At 44.5% G+C, this 15783-nt stretch overlaps 1 protein-coding gene across 1 annotated transcript in view; it reads left to right on the forward strand.

Annotated features, from left to right (window-relative positions):
* trpn1 (transient receptor potential cation channel, subfamily N, member 1) overlaps window positions 1-9980 on the forward strand; it is a 326508-nt gene extending 316528 nt beyond the window's left edge. Inside the window, exons 28-30 of the mRNA XM_041189307.1 lie at window positions 3983-4135; window positions 8881-8991; window positions 9655-9980. Of these exons, the coding sequence (XP_041045241.1) occupies window positions 3983-4135; window positions 8881-8991; window positions 9655-9752 (362 nt within the window). The 3' untranslated portion in view covers window positions 9753-9980. The remainder of the gene's footprint in view (window positions 1-3982; window positions 4136-8880; window positions 8992-9654) is intronic.
* The last annotated feature ends 5803 nt before the right edge of the window (window positions 9981-15783 follow it).

The following is a 15783-nucleotide window of genomic DNA, read 5'->3' on the forward strand; positions in this document are numbered from 1 at the left end:
GGTCTTGACATCTCTGAAGGCGGAGGGGCACATTAGTGGGGTGGTAAAAAAGGCATATGGGTCTCTTGCCTTTATTAATCGAGGCATAGATTACAAAAGTAGGGAGGTCATGTTGGAGTTGTATAGAATCTTAGTGAGGCCACAGCTAGAGTACTGTATGCAGTTCTGGTTACCACATTATAGGAAGAATGTGATTGCACTGGAGGGGGTGCAGTGGAGATTCACCAGGATGTTGCCTGGGATGAAACATTTAAGTTATGAGGAGAGGTTGGATAGACTTGGGTTGTTTTTGTTGGAGCAGAGAAGACTGAGGGGCGACCTGATCAAGGTTTACAAGATTATGAGGGGCATGGACAGGGTGGATAGGGAGCAGCTATTCCCCTTAGCTGAAGGGTCAGTCACAAGGGGGCACAAGTTCAAGTTGAGGGGCAGGAAATTTATGGGGGATGTGAGGAAAAACTTTTTTACCCAGAGGGTGGTAATGGTCTGGAATGCACTGCCTGGGAGGGTGGTGGAGGCGGGTTGCCTCACAACCTTTAAAAAGTACTTGGATGAGCACTTGGTATGTCATAACATTCAAGGCTACGGTCCAAGTGCTGGTAAATGGGATTAGGTAGGTAGGTCAGGTGTTTCTCACATGCCGATGCAGACTCGATGGGCCGAAGGGCCTCTTCTGCACCTTGATTCTGTGATTCTGTGTGACATGGTGGATTCCACTTGTGGGAAAGACCAGAACTAGGGGACACAGTTTAAAAATAAGGGGCCTCCCATTTAAGATGGAGATGAGAAGTTCCAAAGACTGTCTCAGAGGGTCGTGAATCTTTCGAACTCTTCGCATAAAGCAGCGGAGGCAGGGCCAAAAGATATTTTTAAGACAGATGTAGATAGATTCTTGACTAACAAGGGAATCAATGGATATAGGGTGTAGGCTGAAGTGGAGTTGAACTCACAATCAGATCAGCCACAATCTCATTGAATGGCTGAACAGGCTTGAGTGAATAGCCTACTCCAGCTCCTAATTCATAAACCTGCCCTTTTACTTACCCCCTCCTCTCCGTCCAAGGGCCCAAACACTCCTTTCAAGTGAAGCAGCACTTCACTTGCACTTCCCTCAATTTAGTCTACTGCATTCGCTTCTCCCAATGTGGTCTCCTCTACACTGGAGAGACCAAATGCAGACTGGGTGACCGCTTTGCGGAACACCTTTGGTCTGTCTGCAAGCATGACCCAGACCTCCCTGTCGCTTGCCATTTCAACACTCCACCCTGCTTTCATGCCCACCTGTCCGTCCTTGGCCTGCTGCAATGTTCCAGTGAAGCTCAACGCAAACTGGAGGAACAGCACCTCATCTTCCGACTAGGCACTTTACAGCCTTCCGGACTGAATATTGAGTTCAACAACTTCAGATCATGAACTCTCTCCTCCATCCCCATCCGCTTTGCGATCCCCCCTTTTTCTAATAATTTCTAATGTTTTAATATATTTTTCTTTTCCCACCTATTTCCATTATTTTTAACTGTATTTCCATCCATTGTTTCATCTCCACCTTTTAGCCTATTTCGATTCCTTCCCCACACCCCACCCTTCACTAGGCTATCTGTTACTTGCCCTTCCTGCTTCCTACCCTTAATGTCACCATTAGCACATTCCTTAGCTAATATTACCACCATCAACACTCCTTTGTCCTTTTGTCTATGCCATCTTTGGCAATCTCTTCTTTGCCTCCACCTATCGCTGGCCCGCTATTCAGCTCTACCTGTCCCACCCCCCCTCAACCAGCTTAATTCACCTCATTTCTATATTTCCTCAGTTCTGATGAAGCATCATATGGACTCAAAATGTTAACTGTATTCCTCTCTGCAGATGCTGTCAGACCTGCTGAGTTTTTCCAGCTATTTTTATTTTTGTTTCAGATTTCCAGCATCCGCAGTATTTTGCATTTATCATGTTTGTATGTATGTTTGTACATTTTCCTTGCAATCTAAAGGTATCTTGAATACCTCTTGTATGAAAGCCAGCTTGTCCAGGGTCCCATTGTCCCTATGATTAGTTTTAATGGCTCATCTCCAACAGCCGAATACCTTGGATGACTGCCATAGATGCCTTGCTAATGAGGCAGTAGCTGTGAGTCCTTTACACTCCCCTGAGGCCACTGTCTTTGATGGGTTTTGCAGACAGACTGACTGCATTCCAATGAATTAGAATGTGGAATGTATAGTAATGCTATTTGGGGTTAGCCACCTTGGGTCGTGAGTTTAAGTCACTTTAGGCTCTGTTATTTTTAAGTATTTTTTTAAAAGCTCCATTCAGGTTTCCAGCCAGTGGATTAAAATCATTATTTGGCATAAAGCACATTTTCATGACTATGTACATACATATGTATCTAATATATTTTTAAAATATTATACGCCACTGAATGCTATTTCAAAATTGTGATCGCCAGTAGAGGAGCAGGGGGTAAAGAAAGTTGAGGCTTTTGTACTAGTAGCCAGATCACCCTGTGTACCCCGCCCAGCAGAGTGGCAAGGTATTGCTATGAAATTCTTCCAGGTCCATGGCCAGGGGTTGGGCAACCGTTCAGTACTGGTTGTCCACCCCAAGATGCTTAACTAAACCATCCCCAGGATTTGTGGAAGTGTAAAGGTGAGGCAGACACTCTCTCCACTTCACACTGTCAGAGTTTCTAGAGTATCCCCTATAACTATCATTTATTATAGATTGGTAGAACTCTCACCTCTGAGCGCAACGGATGTATTCATGCCCCATTCCAGTACATGATTATCTAGGTTGATACTTCAGCATCATCTTTTAAGGAACATAAACCAGGGCCCATCCAGCTAAATGCATAAGACCCCCAGACACTGTTAGAAGAAGACAAGGGGCTTTTCCAGTGAATTGGTTGACATTCATCTATTAACCAAAGTCATCAAAGTGGATTAAATTGTCATTGTTGACATTGCTGTTCATGTGATCTTGCTCTGTGCAAATTGGCCTCCTGTGTTTGTCTACAAAACAACTGTGCCTGCAGTTCAAAATGTTTCACCTCTCTCTCCTTCCATCTGTCCCTCTGATGTCCAGTCCAGGAGAAGTGAGATTATCGATTCAACTATCTCAACTGCCACCTACCCTATAAACCCCCCACAAACCAGATGTCCATACCAAACTCCCCTGCTGAGAAATTGTTTCTGCTGTTTGAGAAATCTAACACATGGGAAAGCGCAGTCTCAGAATAATGGACTGTTCACTTAGGACTGAGATGAAGGGAAATTACCTCAAGATAGGGTTATGAATCTTTGGAATTCTCTACCCCAGAGGTTTGTGGATGCTTTGTCATTGAATATGTCTGGGATGGACAGATTGTTGGTCTCTCAGGGAATCAAGGCAGGAAAGTGGGGCTGATGCCCAAGATCAGCCTTGATCGTACTGAATAGCAGAGCATGCTCAAATGGCCCAGATGGTCTACTCCTGCTCCTGTTTCTCCTGTTCCTGTGTTCTTCACTCATCAACTTCTAAGACTAGAAGTTTGCTGCCTTCAACTTTCACCTCTCAACCCCAACTCTTAACTACCCAACTGCCCATCCTCGGCTCATTTCTAACTGATAACATCAACTTGGATATTCTTCACTCCTTCAAAAACTTCTACCATTACTCTCTCCCAACAAAGCACATGATAAACCGTTCCTTCCTAATGGGTTCAGTAAAAATGAGGAGCTCAACCAACATCTGAAAAAGAAAAAGTTCATATTTCAGGTATATTGTTTTGTATAACTAATCTGAAACATTAACCCATCTTTTCTCTGTCAGACTGACCTATGTTTCATTTCCTATGATAATTTTGGGGCAAGAGAAGTATTGCTTTATTGTCCATTGACACTACTCACCATACCTGCCTTCTTCTCAAATAAATTTAGCCAAGTCCCGATTTCAAGATGACACAGTTTTGAATTTTAGACCATAGTTTTTTTTTTGTCTTAATCTGCAGGTAAACTGTGCTCCACAGAGGGCAGGGAGTTGATGAATGAAGAAGATGAACTTGACACAATATCGGATACACGTTCTATTGACATGTTGGCACATACATCTGTTGGTTGGATACGAAATACCTCAAAGAGAACAACACAAGTCTCTCCCGAAGGTACTTTAGGCACTTCCTTTTGTATGGAAGTACCAATGTTAAGTATTAATTTTCAGGAAATAGAGGATGACACAGATTATGATAGGTTAGGCTTGAAATTAGGCCTACACTTGAAAAATAATTATCGATTGAAGAAAGGCATCAGAATGAAGCAGCTTTGCAGCAGGCACGTGCCATTGATGGCGAGCAAGGGAGTTGACAGAAAAGATGGCCACATGCGAGCATTGCATTCCACATAGCTGCTCCATGCTCACTAAATATTTGGTTTCTGTAGTTCTGCTTGCTGTTGCAACAAAGTGGCAGGTGGGATATAATGTGTGAGGTTATTTACTTTAGTAGTAAGAATACAAAAGCAGAATATTTTTTAAAAGGTATGAATGAGACTCGTAAATTTTGTTCTTCATAGGGGCTTGGGTGTACTTGTGCAAGGAGCAGAAAGTTAGCAGGTACAGAAAGCAATTAGAAAGGTAAGTGGCACATTGGTCTTTATTACAAGGGGATTAGAGTACTAGAATAAAGAAGTCATGCTACAATTGCTCAGGGCTTTGTTCAGACAACACCTGGAATACTGTGTGCAGTTTTGGATATACTTGCATTGGATGCAGTACAGTGAAGGTTCCTGCAATGAGAGTGTTGTCCTATGATGAGAGGGTGAGTAAATTGGGCCTGTACTCTTTGGAGTTTAGAGGCAGAATTTTCCTGTTGGCGTGCGGGGACGGGACCCACACACCAAGGCGTAAAATGATGCGCGATGATGTCGGGCGAGTGTCCCAATATCACCACGCGCCATCGCAATGTTTCGTTGGGCAGGCACGTGATGATATCTGATGTGCGCTCACCATTAATTAATGAGCCACTTAAGGCCCTTGAGGCACCAATTGACACCGATTTTTTGGCGCCCGTGCAATCTTTGGGTCATCGCATGGGTGCAACGGGCAGGCAGGTAGGACACATTTGTATAAACCTCATCCACGGGCAGGATAAGAGGCTCAGTTGGGCCGCAAGTGTGCTCTGTCAAATATTTAATTTTCAAAGTTACTGATATTTGCATGTGTGAGCTACAATACTTCAAAACACATACCAGCTGTTTGGACTGGATTCACAACCTTCAGGTCAGCACTCTGCAGTGAAAAATTGTTTTTGGGCCTGAAGGTTTCAGGAAGCCTTCCCTTAGCCTGAGAATGGGAGTTGCACTCTCCACTAGAGGAAGCTCCTCTGAGGAGGAAGGGAGGGCTAGAAGGGGGAGGAGGCCAGGAGTGGACATTCAACTTTTGGGAGGAGAAGCACAGGCACAAGGGGTGCAGGGCCAAGAGGCAGACCAAGGCAGAAGGGGCCGCAGCAGATGTCACTATCCTGCTGCCAGGTTACACAGGCGGCGAAGCAGCCAACACAATATGTCTGAGGTGCAGTGCCAAAGGAGGCTCCGTCTCTCAAGGGAGACAGTCAGCTATATCTGTCAGATGATTGGGCCTGAGATCTCCAGTCCCCAGGGCCTGATAACCAGGCAGCTCCCATGACACCTACATCCTCAGACACTCCCAGGTGCGGTAGCTCTTCAGTGCTCTGGGGAGCCTTTCCAGTCGCCATGTTTGACCGCCTTTGAAAGGCTGCAGCAACTTTTTAAAACAGGCCGCTGGGCCGCCATTGGACCCGGTGGTCACTGCAGACCCGACGCCACTCGCCCACTCCCGCTGTCCTCGGGAGCCGCGATTCACGCTAGGTGGGGCATTAATTGGCCTGCCCACATAAAATGGCAGCACCGACCTGATCGTGCACGGCATTTGGGTCCACACTCGCTCCCACTCTGCCCGCCCACCAGCCAGAAAATTCTGCCCTCGAAGACTCAAAGGCGATCTTATTAAAACATACCAGGTTCTGAAGGGGCTTGACAGTGTAGATAATGAGAGATAAATCCCCAGGGCCTGATAACCTACATTCCAGAGTACTTAAGGAAGTGACCCTACAAAAAGTGGATGCTTTGTTGGTCATCTTCCGAAATTCTATAGGCTCAGAAACAATTCCTACAGATTGGAGGGTAGCTAATGTAACCCCATTATTTAAAAAGGGAGGTAGAGAGAAAACAGGGAATTATAGGCCAGTCAGCCTGACATCGGTAGTGGGGAAAATTCTAGAGTCCATTATAAAAGATTTAATAGCTGAGCACTTGGAAAACAGTGGCAGAATCAGACAGAGTCAGCATGGATTTACGAAAGGGAAATCATGCTTGACAAACCTACAGGAATTTTTCGAGAATGTAACTAGTAGAGTTGATGAGGGGGAGCCAGTGGATGTGGTTTATTTGGACTTTCAGAAGGCTTTCAACAAAGTCCCACGTAAGAGATTAGAGTGTAAAATTAAAGCACATGGGATTGGGGTAGTGTATTGAGATGGATAGAAAACTGGTTGGCAGACAGGAAACAAAGAGTAGGAATAAACAGGTCTTTTTCCAAATGGCAGACAGCAACTAGTGGGGTACCACAGGGATCGGTGCTGGGACCCCAGCTATTCATAATATATATTAATGATTTAGATGAGGGAACTAAATGTAATATCTCCAAATTTGCAGATGACACAAAGCTGGGTGGGAGGGTGAGCTATGAGGAGGATGCAGAGAAGCTTTGGAGAAGCTGAGTTGGCAAATGCATTGCAGATGCAGTATAATGTGGATAAATGTGAGGTTATCCACTTTGGTAGCAAAAAACAGGAAGGCAGATTATTATCTGAATGGCTATAAATTGAGTCGCTGAAGGTAAGCATGCAGGTGCAGCAGGCGGTAAAGAAGGCAAATGGTATGTTGGCCTTGAAAACGAGAGGATTCGAGTACAAGAGCAGAGATGTCTTGCTGCAATTATACAAGGCCACACCTGGAATATTGTGTGCAGTTTTGGTCTCCTTATCTGAGGAAGGACGTTCTTGCGATAGAGGGAGTGCAGCAAAGGTTTACCAGACTGATTCCTGGGATGGTGGGACTGACATATGAGGAGAGATTGAGTCAGTTAGGATTATATTCGCAGGAGTTCAGAAGAATGAGGGGGGAAACATAGAAACCTATAAAATTCTAACAGGACTAGATAGGGTAGATGCAGGAAGGATGTTCCCGATGAAAGGGGAGTCCAGAACCAGGGGTCACAGTCTGAGGATACAGGGTAAACCATTTAGGACTGAGATGAGGAGAAATTTCTTCACCCAGAGAGTGGTGAGCCTGTGGAATTCGCTACCACAGAAAGTAGTTGAGGCCAAAACATTGTATATTTTCAAGAAGGAGTTAGATTTTGCTCTTGGGGTGAAAGGGATCAAAGGATATGGGGAGAAAGTGGGAGCAGGCTATTGAGTTGGATGATTAGCTATGATCATAATGAATGGCAGAGCAGGCTCGAAGAGCCAAATGACCTACTCCTGCTCCTAGTTGCTATGTTTCTATTGCTTGTGTTGTTCGAGGCACAGTCTCAGGATAAGGAAATGATCATTTAGGACTTAGATGAGGAGAAGTTTCTTCATGCAAAGGCTTTTGAATCTTTGGAATTCTCTACTCCAGACGGCTTTGGTGCACCATTTGGTGACTACATTTAAGCTAAGATCTCTCAGGAAGAAAGGGATGTGGGAGAGCAGGCAGGGAAATGGAGTTGAAGCCAAAGCTCAGCCATGATCATATTGAATGATGGAGCAAGCACAACAGGGCATATGGTCTACCCATGCTCCTATTTCTTATGTTCCTATGTTCTTATGTTCTCTATGAACAGAAAATGATCTGAGAGAGGTTTCAGAGTACGTTCACTCCCGTTCAATATGCGAATATAAAAATAGCAAGACTCGGGAGTAAAAACTTATCTTGGCTGGTATATCTAAATGGCCAATATCACTTTGGATGCCTGTTATATGGTCCACTTGATATTCAACTCTACTAAAGTCAGATAAAAGCAAAATACTGCAGATGCTGGAAATCTGAAATACTCTGAAGAAGAGTCATACAGACTCAAAACGTTAACTCTGTTTTTCTCTCCCCAGATGCTGTGGAGTTTTGCTGAGTTTTTCCAGCATTTTCTGTTTCTATCAAAGTCAGGTCAAGCAGATTGACAGGTAGCACATTTCATATTGTTTATCTTGTGCAACCCCTCTCCCTCACCTGCTCCAAGAAGAATTTCCAACCCAAGATATTAGAACACACGCCTTGTGAACCCCCCAACCCCTCAGCCCCGAACACCATTCGTATGTGTGCTTCATTCAGATGCTTGTTTTCATGTTAGCATCAAGCTAATGGTGGATATTATTTCAGCGTGACACACACAAGTGAATATTTACAAGATTTCTTTTCTCCTGAAGTTTTCATTGAAAGAAATAGCTACATTTTATTATGATGAGGCAAACTGCTCTTGCCACTCAGGATGCATGAAAAGCAGGATCTAGCTGTCTAAACTTGAATTCCGGGAAATAATTAGATGAAAGACATGTTACAGCCTGTCAATTGAGATAAAGCATATAAATATAGAAAGTGCCTAGGAAAGACAAAAGAAAGTGAAAGCAAAATTAGTCAAAAGTAGAGACACTTTTATGAGGTTGGCTTGATTTCTGACGAGCTTAAGAGCCTCTAGATATATGACCAGAGTCAAGGAAAAATAGGCATAAACTTAAATCTTAAACATTTGTAATCATGCAGAGTTTGAAACCAAATTATGATGGCAGAATATTTCTAATATTAGACTAGTATGAATATGGTAATACTGGCTTCCAATATTGCCTCTCCACAGGTGGTTTCTTAAGAGGCATACGCCAAAATGGTCCGATGCAGATTGAAGATGTTATCGACTGGCACAGTGTCGTGCTCCGTTACCTAACAATGAAAGGGCAGACTGATGCTGGTATGTTTGAAAAAGATTCCTCTCAGTATGAGGATGCAAAAGACACAGAACGTTTTGCAGTTTTGGTACATACTAAGAGCCTGAATGGTATCTCTACTTAGGCAGTCTAAAAAATTAAAGCTTAAAAGGATCCTTTTAACAGCGTTTTACTCACCGTTTTAAGAATGTGCCAACCTGCTGTTGTGCATTTATGATTATTGACTCAGAGTGGAATGGGACACACAGCAGGGTGTGATGCTTGAAATGGTACATTGTTACATTAAAGATTAATTGTTACATTAAACACAAGCATTCTTCAATAGCCTAAATATTGCCATGCTGTGAGCAAGACTTACCCAGTCTCCACCTTCTGGCATTGCCATTCACAATTTATGGATTCCAGCATAGACCACAAACCATCCAACCACACACCCAAAAGGAAGAAGAACAAAAATCTGAGACAGTGCAAGGAAAACGACCACCCATCCCCCAACACAAAAATGTTTTTCTTTTTCCTTTCATCACCGTTTCTGAATTGTCAATACTCAATCAGCTTAAAGAGGAAAGCAATCTATCTTGCGGAAGATTAAATAAGAGGTATTTATTTTTAGCTATGTTGCTGCAATAAATGGTGTACTACTATATAGAAAACAGATTTCTGTTTTGACCTTCTGCATCATTTAGGATTGGTCTTGATACAGCTGCAGTATGAAGGAAGGCCCAAGGTCTATAAGTATGATTTTGGCACCAACTGCCAAATCCCAGCATCGTCAAAATCATGAGATGCTGCCCAGATTGATGACTGTTTTATTCAATGAAGTATGTGGGAAACCAGCGCAGTGACGTGTGCACCTTTCAAGGACATCAACTCGGTTGAAAACAGTTACTTGTCAAGCATTAGTGATCTGTGGAGCAGTGTCATTGTAACCATTGACAAAATGTAGTAGAGTGTGATATATTTTTAATTCATTGTGGAGTTACTGTATAGTTTAAAGAGCATCACCTCCATGTGTAATTGTTTCACAGGTTTCTTTTTATTCGATAGGAGACACAAGCATAAGGCGCTGTGATTTTGTTATACGTGCAACATGACATATCAAAATTTGTCTTGCGTTTTGCAGTTTTTCATGAAAATGTACCTCTTTGAGGCAGGTGTCTCATGATCCAGTTGAAATAATGTGCTTATTTTAGCAAATAGGGCTGAGAGAAATACACCAAAAAATAAGGAAAACTTTGAGTAGTAGTGAAGTATGAATGGGTGATCTTTTTGTACTTGTTCATGGGATGTGGATGTCACTGGCTAGGCCAGCATTTATTGCCCATTCCTATTTGCTCCTTTACTTCTTCATTCTTTATTGCTTCACTTCCTGATCGAATTCTGAAGCGTTGAAGATAATGTCTGACCTACAGATCTTTCTTTTTCGTCTAAACTCTATTTAATATGAAGTATAGTAATATATGAAGAATATAACTTGCATTTGTGCTCCAGGTATAGCATGCTTCTTGCAGAAAATTGAGAGGCTCCAGCAGTGCAGGTTAGGATTAAGGCAAGTAATCCCTTCATCTTTTTTTGAGATCTCTTTTCTTTTTTCCTTTTTTTTATTGCACCCATTCCGATCCTCCTCAGCAATCCTCAGCCAAGAGCAGTCCAAAAACTCTTCCATAAATACTGCTCTGAAGTAGGCTCCTATGACATGCATTAGGGTGACTTTGAATGACCCTCCATCCAATTTCCCCTCTCTTTCACAGCAGACAAGAATGTCTGGGCTCTGTTCAGCATTCCCTGCCCCCTGTCATGACAAAAAACTGGACTTGCACTCTCCTATTCCATGATGTAGTACGCTCAAACTCTTAACATGATGAGTCTCGGCACCAAGCGTATCAATTTAGTTTGTGATTCTCATCTCCCCATTCTACCTCATTCTCTTGCCCACTTTTCTGAAGATCTTCAACAAGTGGATCCCTCGCTACTTTCACTTTTTCCTCCCTTCTATATAGACAGTCCAAACCCAAGCCAATGATTTACCTCACTTTATTTCGGCCTACCAGTTGTCCTGCTGTTTGAGCTTCGAGCCTTCACTTAGAGTTCTCACTCAAAATACACACAATATACAGTGGCACAAACTAAAATTAACAATGCAAATCCAAAGAGCAGATTGTGGTACCCCTCTTTCCCTCACGAGTCTGACTGGAGAAGACTGAAGAATGATTTGAGTTCCTGAAACTGTGAATGCTTAACTCTAACCATAAAGTTCATCATTAACAGGAGAGGAAGGATGTTCAAAATATGAAGAGCTATTACCTCAGACACTGGTCTTTCACCCCAAGAACAAATTGTAGTTCTGCTACCAGAAACATGTCATCAGTAAAATTTATGAGTCTCTGGTATTAATTTTAACTTAACCAGCCCCCACTCCCCCAGCAGAAAACTTATGGGATGAGATAGACCACAAAAAGTGAAATCGAATGAGCAGTATAAGAGTCAGCCAGTCTGATCCTGTCAGTTTTCCACTGAGCAAGTTAGGATAAAATTACCCTTGCTGTTTCCAATCATTTCAATGTCATCTGCATGTTCCTGGGCAAAATAAAATGTCTTCAGTCACAGATGGAGTTCTTCAACATAATTTATGGGCATTTTAAATGTGCATGATTGAGGTAGTGAAGCACCTTACTTACAGACAGATGTATATTGCAAAGGAATCATATACCAGCACTTACTGAATTAGGAACATTCTATGAATTGCCAATTATTTATTAATATCAGGATTTATCCATTATTGTTGTGAACACTGAGTATTCGAAAGACAGCGTCACTGCTGTACCAGTAGTTCCTGGCACTAGCTCTGGGCATAGGGAAAAACCATTAAGCACCCTTTTTTGGCACTTTGAGTGCCCTTCGAGCTCCGAGTTGGTGCCTCTGTGCACACACACTCTTGTTGGGATAAGTGCACCTGCAGGGAACTTGCGTGAGAAGTATGCTGAGTCAGTAGATCATGATGTCAATCAGTGTCCAACGCCAGCACTGCCATCTCAGAACTCGACGTTCCAGCTAATGACCCCTCTTAACTTCACACAACTGAACACAGGTTCAGAAGCAGGAAGGACCTCCCCCAACCAATGCTATTTAAAGGGATCATCAACTACTACAGGTTAGTTGCTGGTTACTTTCTTCAAGCTGCTGCTATGATTTTACAAGTAGTTGTTGCTCTCCATAGTTGTCTCAAGTTTCAAAAAACGGAGTGGTGTGACTGAAGGACTCCTTTGCTGACTTCAAGACTTATGCACAAACCAATTGCTCCCAAACACAGCTGCATTAGTAGGCATTCCCCTTGGAATAGAGATAACTTGGAAAATGAACAGAGGCCACGCAGAGCAGGACAAGCTACTGGCAGAGGGCAGAGGAAGATGGGAAGATGAGCTCTCAGCAGGAGATGTTCAGGGAACAATACTCCTACCTGAACCTCAGTGAGGACATCGCCTGCCACCTGGCTCAGCCACAGGCGCAACCTCAGAGCAGGTCAAGGACGGAATTGACAGTGACTGTGATGGTGACTGTGGTGTTGAACTTTTATACGTCTGGTTCCTTTCAAGCTGGAGCTACAGACGTTTGCAACATCTCATAGTCTACTGTCCACTGTTGCAGAAGGGAGGCCGCTGAGGCTCTCTCCTCAAAGAGACCCAAGAACATTTCATTCTTTTGTGCCAGAGAGCAGCGGGCAGCACAATCACATGGTTTGACTAGGATTACAGACTTCCCCATGATGCAGGATGCCATTGACTGCACGCACATTGCTTTGCAGGCACCACATGTCAATTCGGTCTGATACCGGAAGCGAATATCCCTCAAGATATTCCACTCCCTCAAGATCCAGTTGATGCATGACCATAGCCAGCGAATCAGTGACTCACAGCAATTTTCAGTATCCTGGAAGCAGTCGTGATGCATTCATTCTGTGGCAGCCCAGTGTGCCAGCTGCTCATGAGCCATCATGGTAAATCAAAGGGTGGTTATTGGGTGACAGGGGTTATGTATACATGGCTGAAGACTCTAGTGAGCAACCTATTCATACGTGCATGACATGCATACAATGAAAGCCATGCTTTCACCTGATATGTGATAGAGCAGACCATTGAAAAGCTGAAACAATAGGCAGAATCATCCCAGATTTGCACAAAGTGAGGTAACCAGTGGGAAAAAGGGTTTTCACACCACATCGTCCCATTCCTGGCACATCCACCTCAATAGTAATGCATTCCCAGGAAACACGCCAGGTCACTGGTGGGGCAGCCTCTGATTCGTCCGCCCCATCACTTCAGGCTTTCAGTAATCCGGACGCCATATTTAAAGAGTGCTCCTGCACAGAGCTAGCCCTCTCTAAGGGATCAGAAGCTGCTGCAAAGTCATGGCTGCCAAAGTGAGAAAACATGTTGCCCCCAAATTTAGCAACGCCTCCCTCGGGCATCTAATGGATGACATGCTCTACCCCTGCTCTGGGCGAAGACCAGCAAGCAAGGCCACCAATGTGAAGCGATGGCAGCGGTAATTCTCAATCTCCCGACTGCTTCTCCACTCACGCTATTTTCAAACTCTCGACTGCTTCTCCACTCATGATATTTTGGAACTCTCAACTGCCCCTCCACTCACGCGGTTTTCAATATCCCTACTATCTCTCCACTTACGGTGTTTTCAATCTCCCAACTGCCTCTCCACTCGCATAGTTTTCAATCTCCCGACTGCCTCTCCACTCACATAGTTTTCAATCTCCCGACTGCCTCTACACTCACACTGCTTTCAGAACATTGACTGACTCTCAACTCACGCTGTTTTCAATCTCCTGACTGCCTCTACACTCATACTGCTTTCAGAACCTCAACTGACTCTCCTCTCACGCTTTTTTCAATCTCCTGACTGCCCCTCCGCTTGTGGTGTTTTCAATCTCCTGACTGCCTCTTCTCTAGTGCTGTTTTCAGACCTTGAGTATGTGCTTGAGTGTTTACTCCTGTCTCGCTTCCTTGACCTACCCAGCACCCCACTCCCCACCCCCACAAGGCATTTTACGCACTGGAGCCCTTGCCCTGGCACCACTCTGAAAGCCAGCCAGGACAAAGCGACCTGCCTGTGCCCCCCACAAATGCGGGGCACCTCTTCCTTGATGTCCTACGGGCGATACTCATGAGTGCTGCACAAGATTGTGTGCACTCACCTCCAAGTCGCCCTCAATGTTTAGGTCACCAAATGAACACCTTTTAAAGGCAGTCATGAAGCACATCGTTCTGAAGTCATACTGATGTGGGCAGTAAATTTGACGTGGGGGAATGATTACAATGACCAGGGCTTCTAATTATATGCAAATGTATTAAAATGATGTTCCCAGTGTGCGGCGGCAGGAAAAATGGCCCACCATTAACAGTTGGAGCAGACGGTCACAAACTGGTTTCACAACCCCCATCCACCACACGTCAAGATGCCCATTGCCAAGGGGGCCAGAAAATTCCGGTCAATGTTTCTGCTGCCTGAACTGCTCTGAGGAGCCCTGCAGTACTCAATGGAGTGGTTAAGTTCCTGCTGGTCTGCTGCATGCTGCATAACCTAACTGCCATGAGGGGGCAGCCTATACCACCAGCTATATGGCAGAGGAGCATGAGGAAGGAGGAGGCAACCTAGACAGCCTTTTTTATACCTGAACTGTGTGTGAAGAACTCATCCAAGTGCGATAGCTAGAACTGTTACTCAAATTTCCCATTCACCAACAGCTCACATCTTACCTTCCCTACGTCACTGACCATCACAGCCTCCACTTAACCACAATGCAAAAATAAAAGCCACCACAAAGTTCACATTCCAAAGCAAGTTTACAAATGAACTCATTCCATATTGCATGCAAAAGTGACCCCTGTGCACTGTCTTGGTTCCTGCCTTCCAGCTGCCTTTGATGCTCCTATCACAGTGCGACTCCTATGGATGCTGCATGGCTGGGGAAAGGTTGCTGACTTTCAATGGGGGACACTACAGTTAGCCTTGAAGAATGACTTCGAGCAGCTTTAGGCCCAGATGGCCCTGCTGCAGCCTGCACGATCTTGGCGTGGGGTGGACTGGCTAACAGGCAATGGCAAGGGCACTGGCAGAGTGACAGGGAAGGGAGGATGAATACAATCATCCTGAGGGAGGACAACAGGTCCACAGAGCCACTGCCACTCCCCTGGAATGACGCCTCAGCAATCCTAGTTGGAGGACAGATTGCTGTGAGACCAAGCGCCCCACTTTGCACATGGTAACCACACAGTCATGATGGCAGCAGTCAAAGCTAGTACAACAGCAAGCTGCCCTCACATAACAAGCTCTGCACAAATCCCTGTGCCAAGTTGGTTCTGGACTCCTCCATGCTCATTGGCATTGACTGCAGGCTTTCTAGCAAGCTCCCCAATACATGAATCATTTTTGTTCTTCACACCTATCAGCATTTTTCTGTAGGTGCCCTCATCAAAGTCCTCTGGAGCGGAAGCCATGTGCAACCTCACCCTCTAGCGAGCTGCCATCTGCAATAACCTTGCCCCTTGCCCTGGATGCGGGTGACGTTGGCTAGGCCAACATTTGTTGCCCATAGCTTAATTGTCTTTGCGAAGGTGGTGTTGAGCTGCCTTCTTGAACTGCTGCAGTCCATGTGATGTAGGTACACCCGCAGTGCTATTAGGAAGGGAGTTCCAGGATTTTGACCCAGCAAAAGTGAAGGAACAGTGATATAGTTCCAAGTCAGGATGGAGGGGAACTTGCAGGTGGTGGTGTTCCCATGCATATGGTGCCCTTGTCCTTTT

This window comes from Carcharodon carcharias, chromosome 6, assembly GCF_017639515.1.
Source record: "Carcharodon carcharias isolate sCarCar2 chromosome 6, sCarCar2.pri, whole genome shotgun sequence".
In the NCBI taxonomy this organism is placed as follows: domain Eukaryota; kingdom Metazoa; phylum Chordata; class Chondrichthyes; order Lamniformes; family Lamnidae; genus Carcharodon; species Carcharodon carcharias.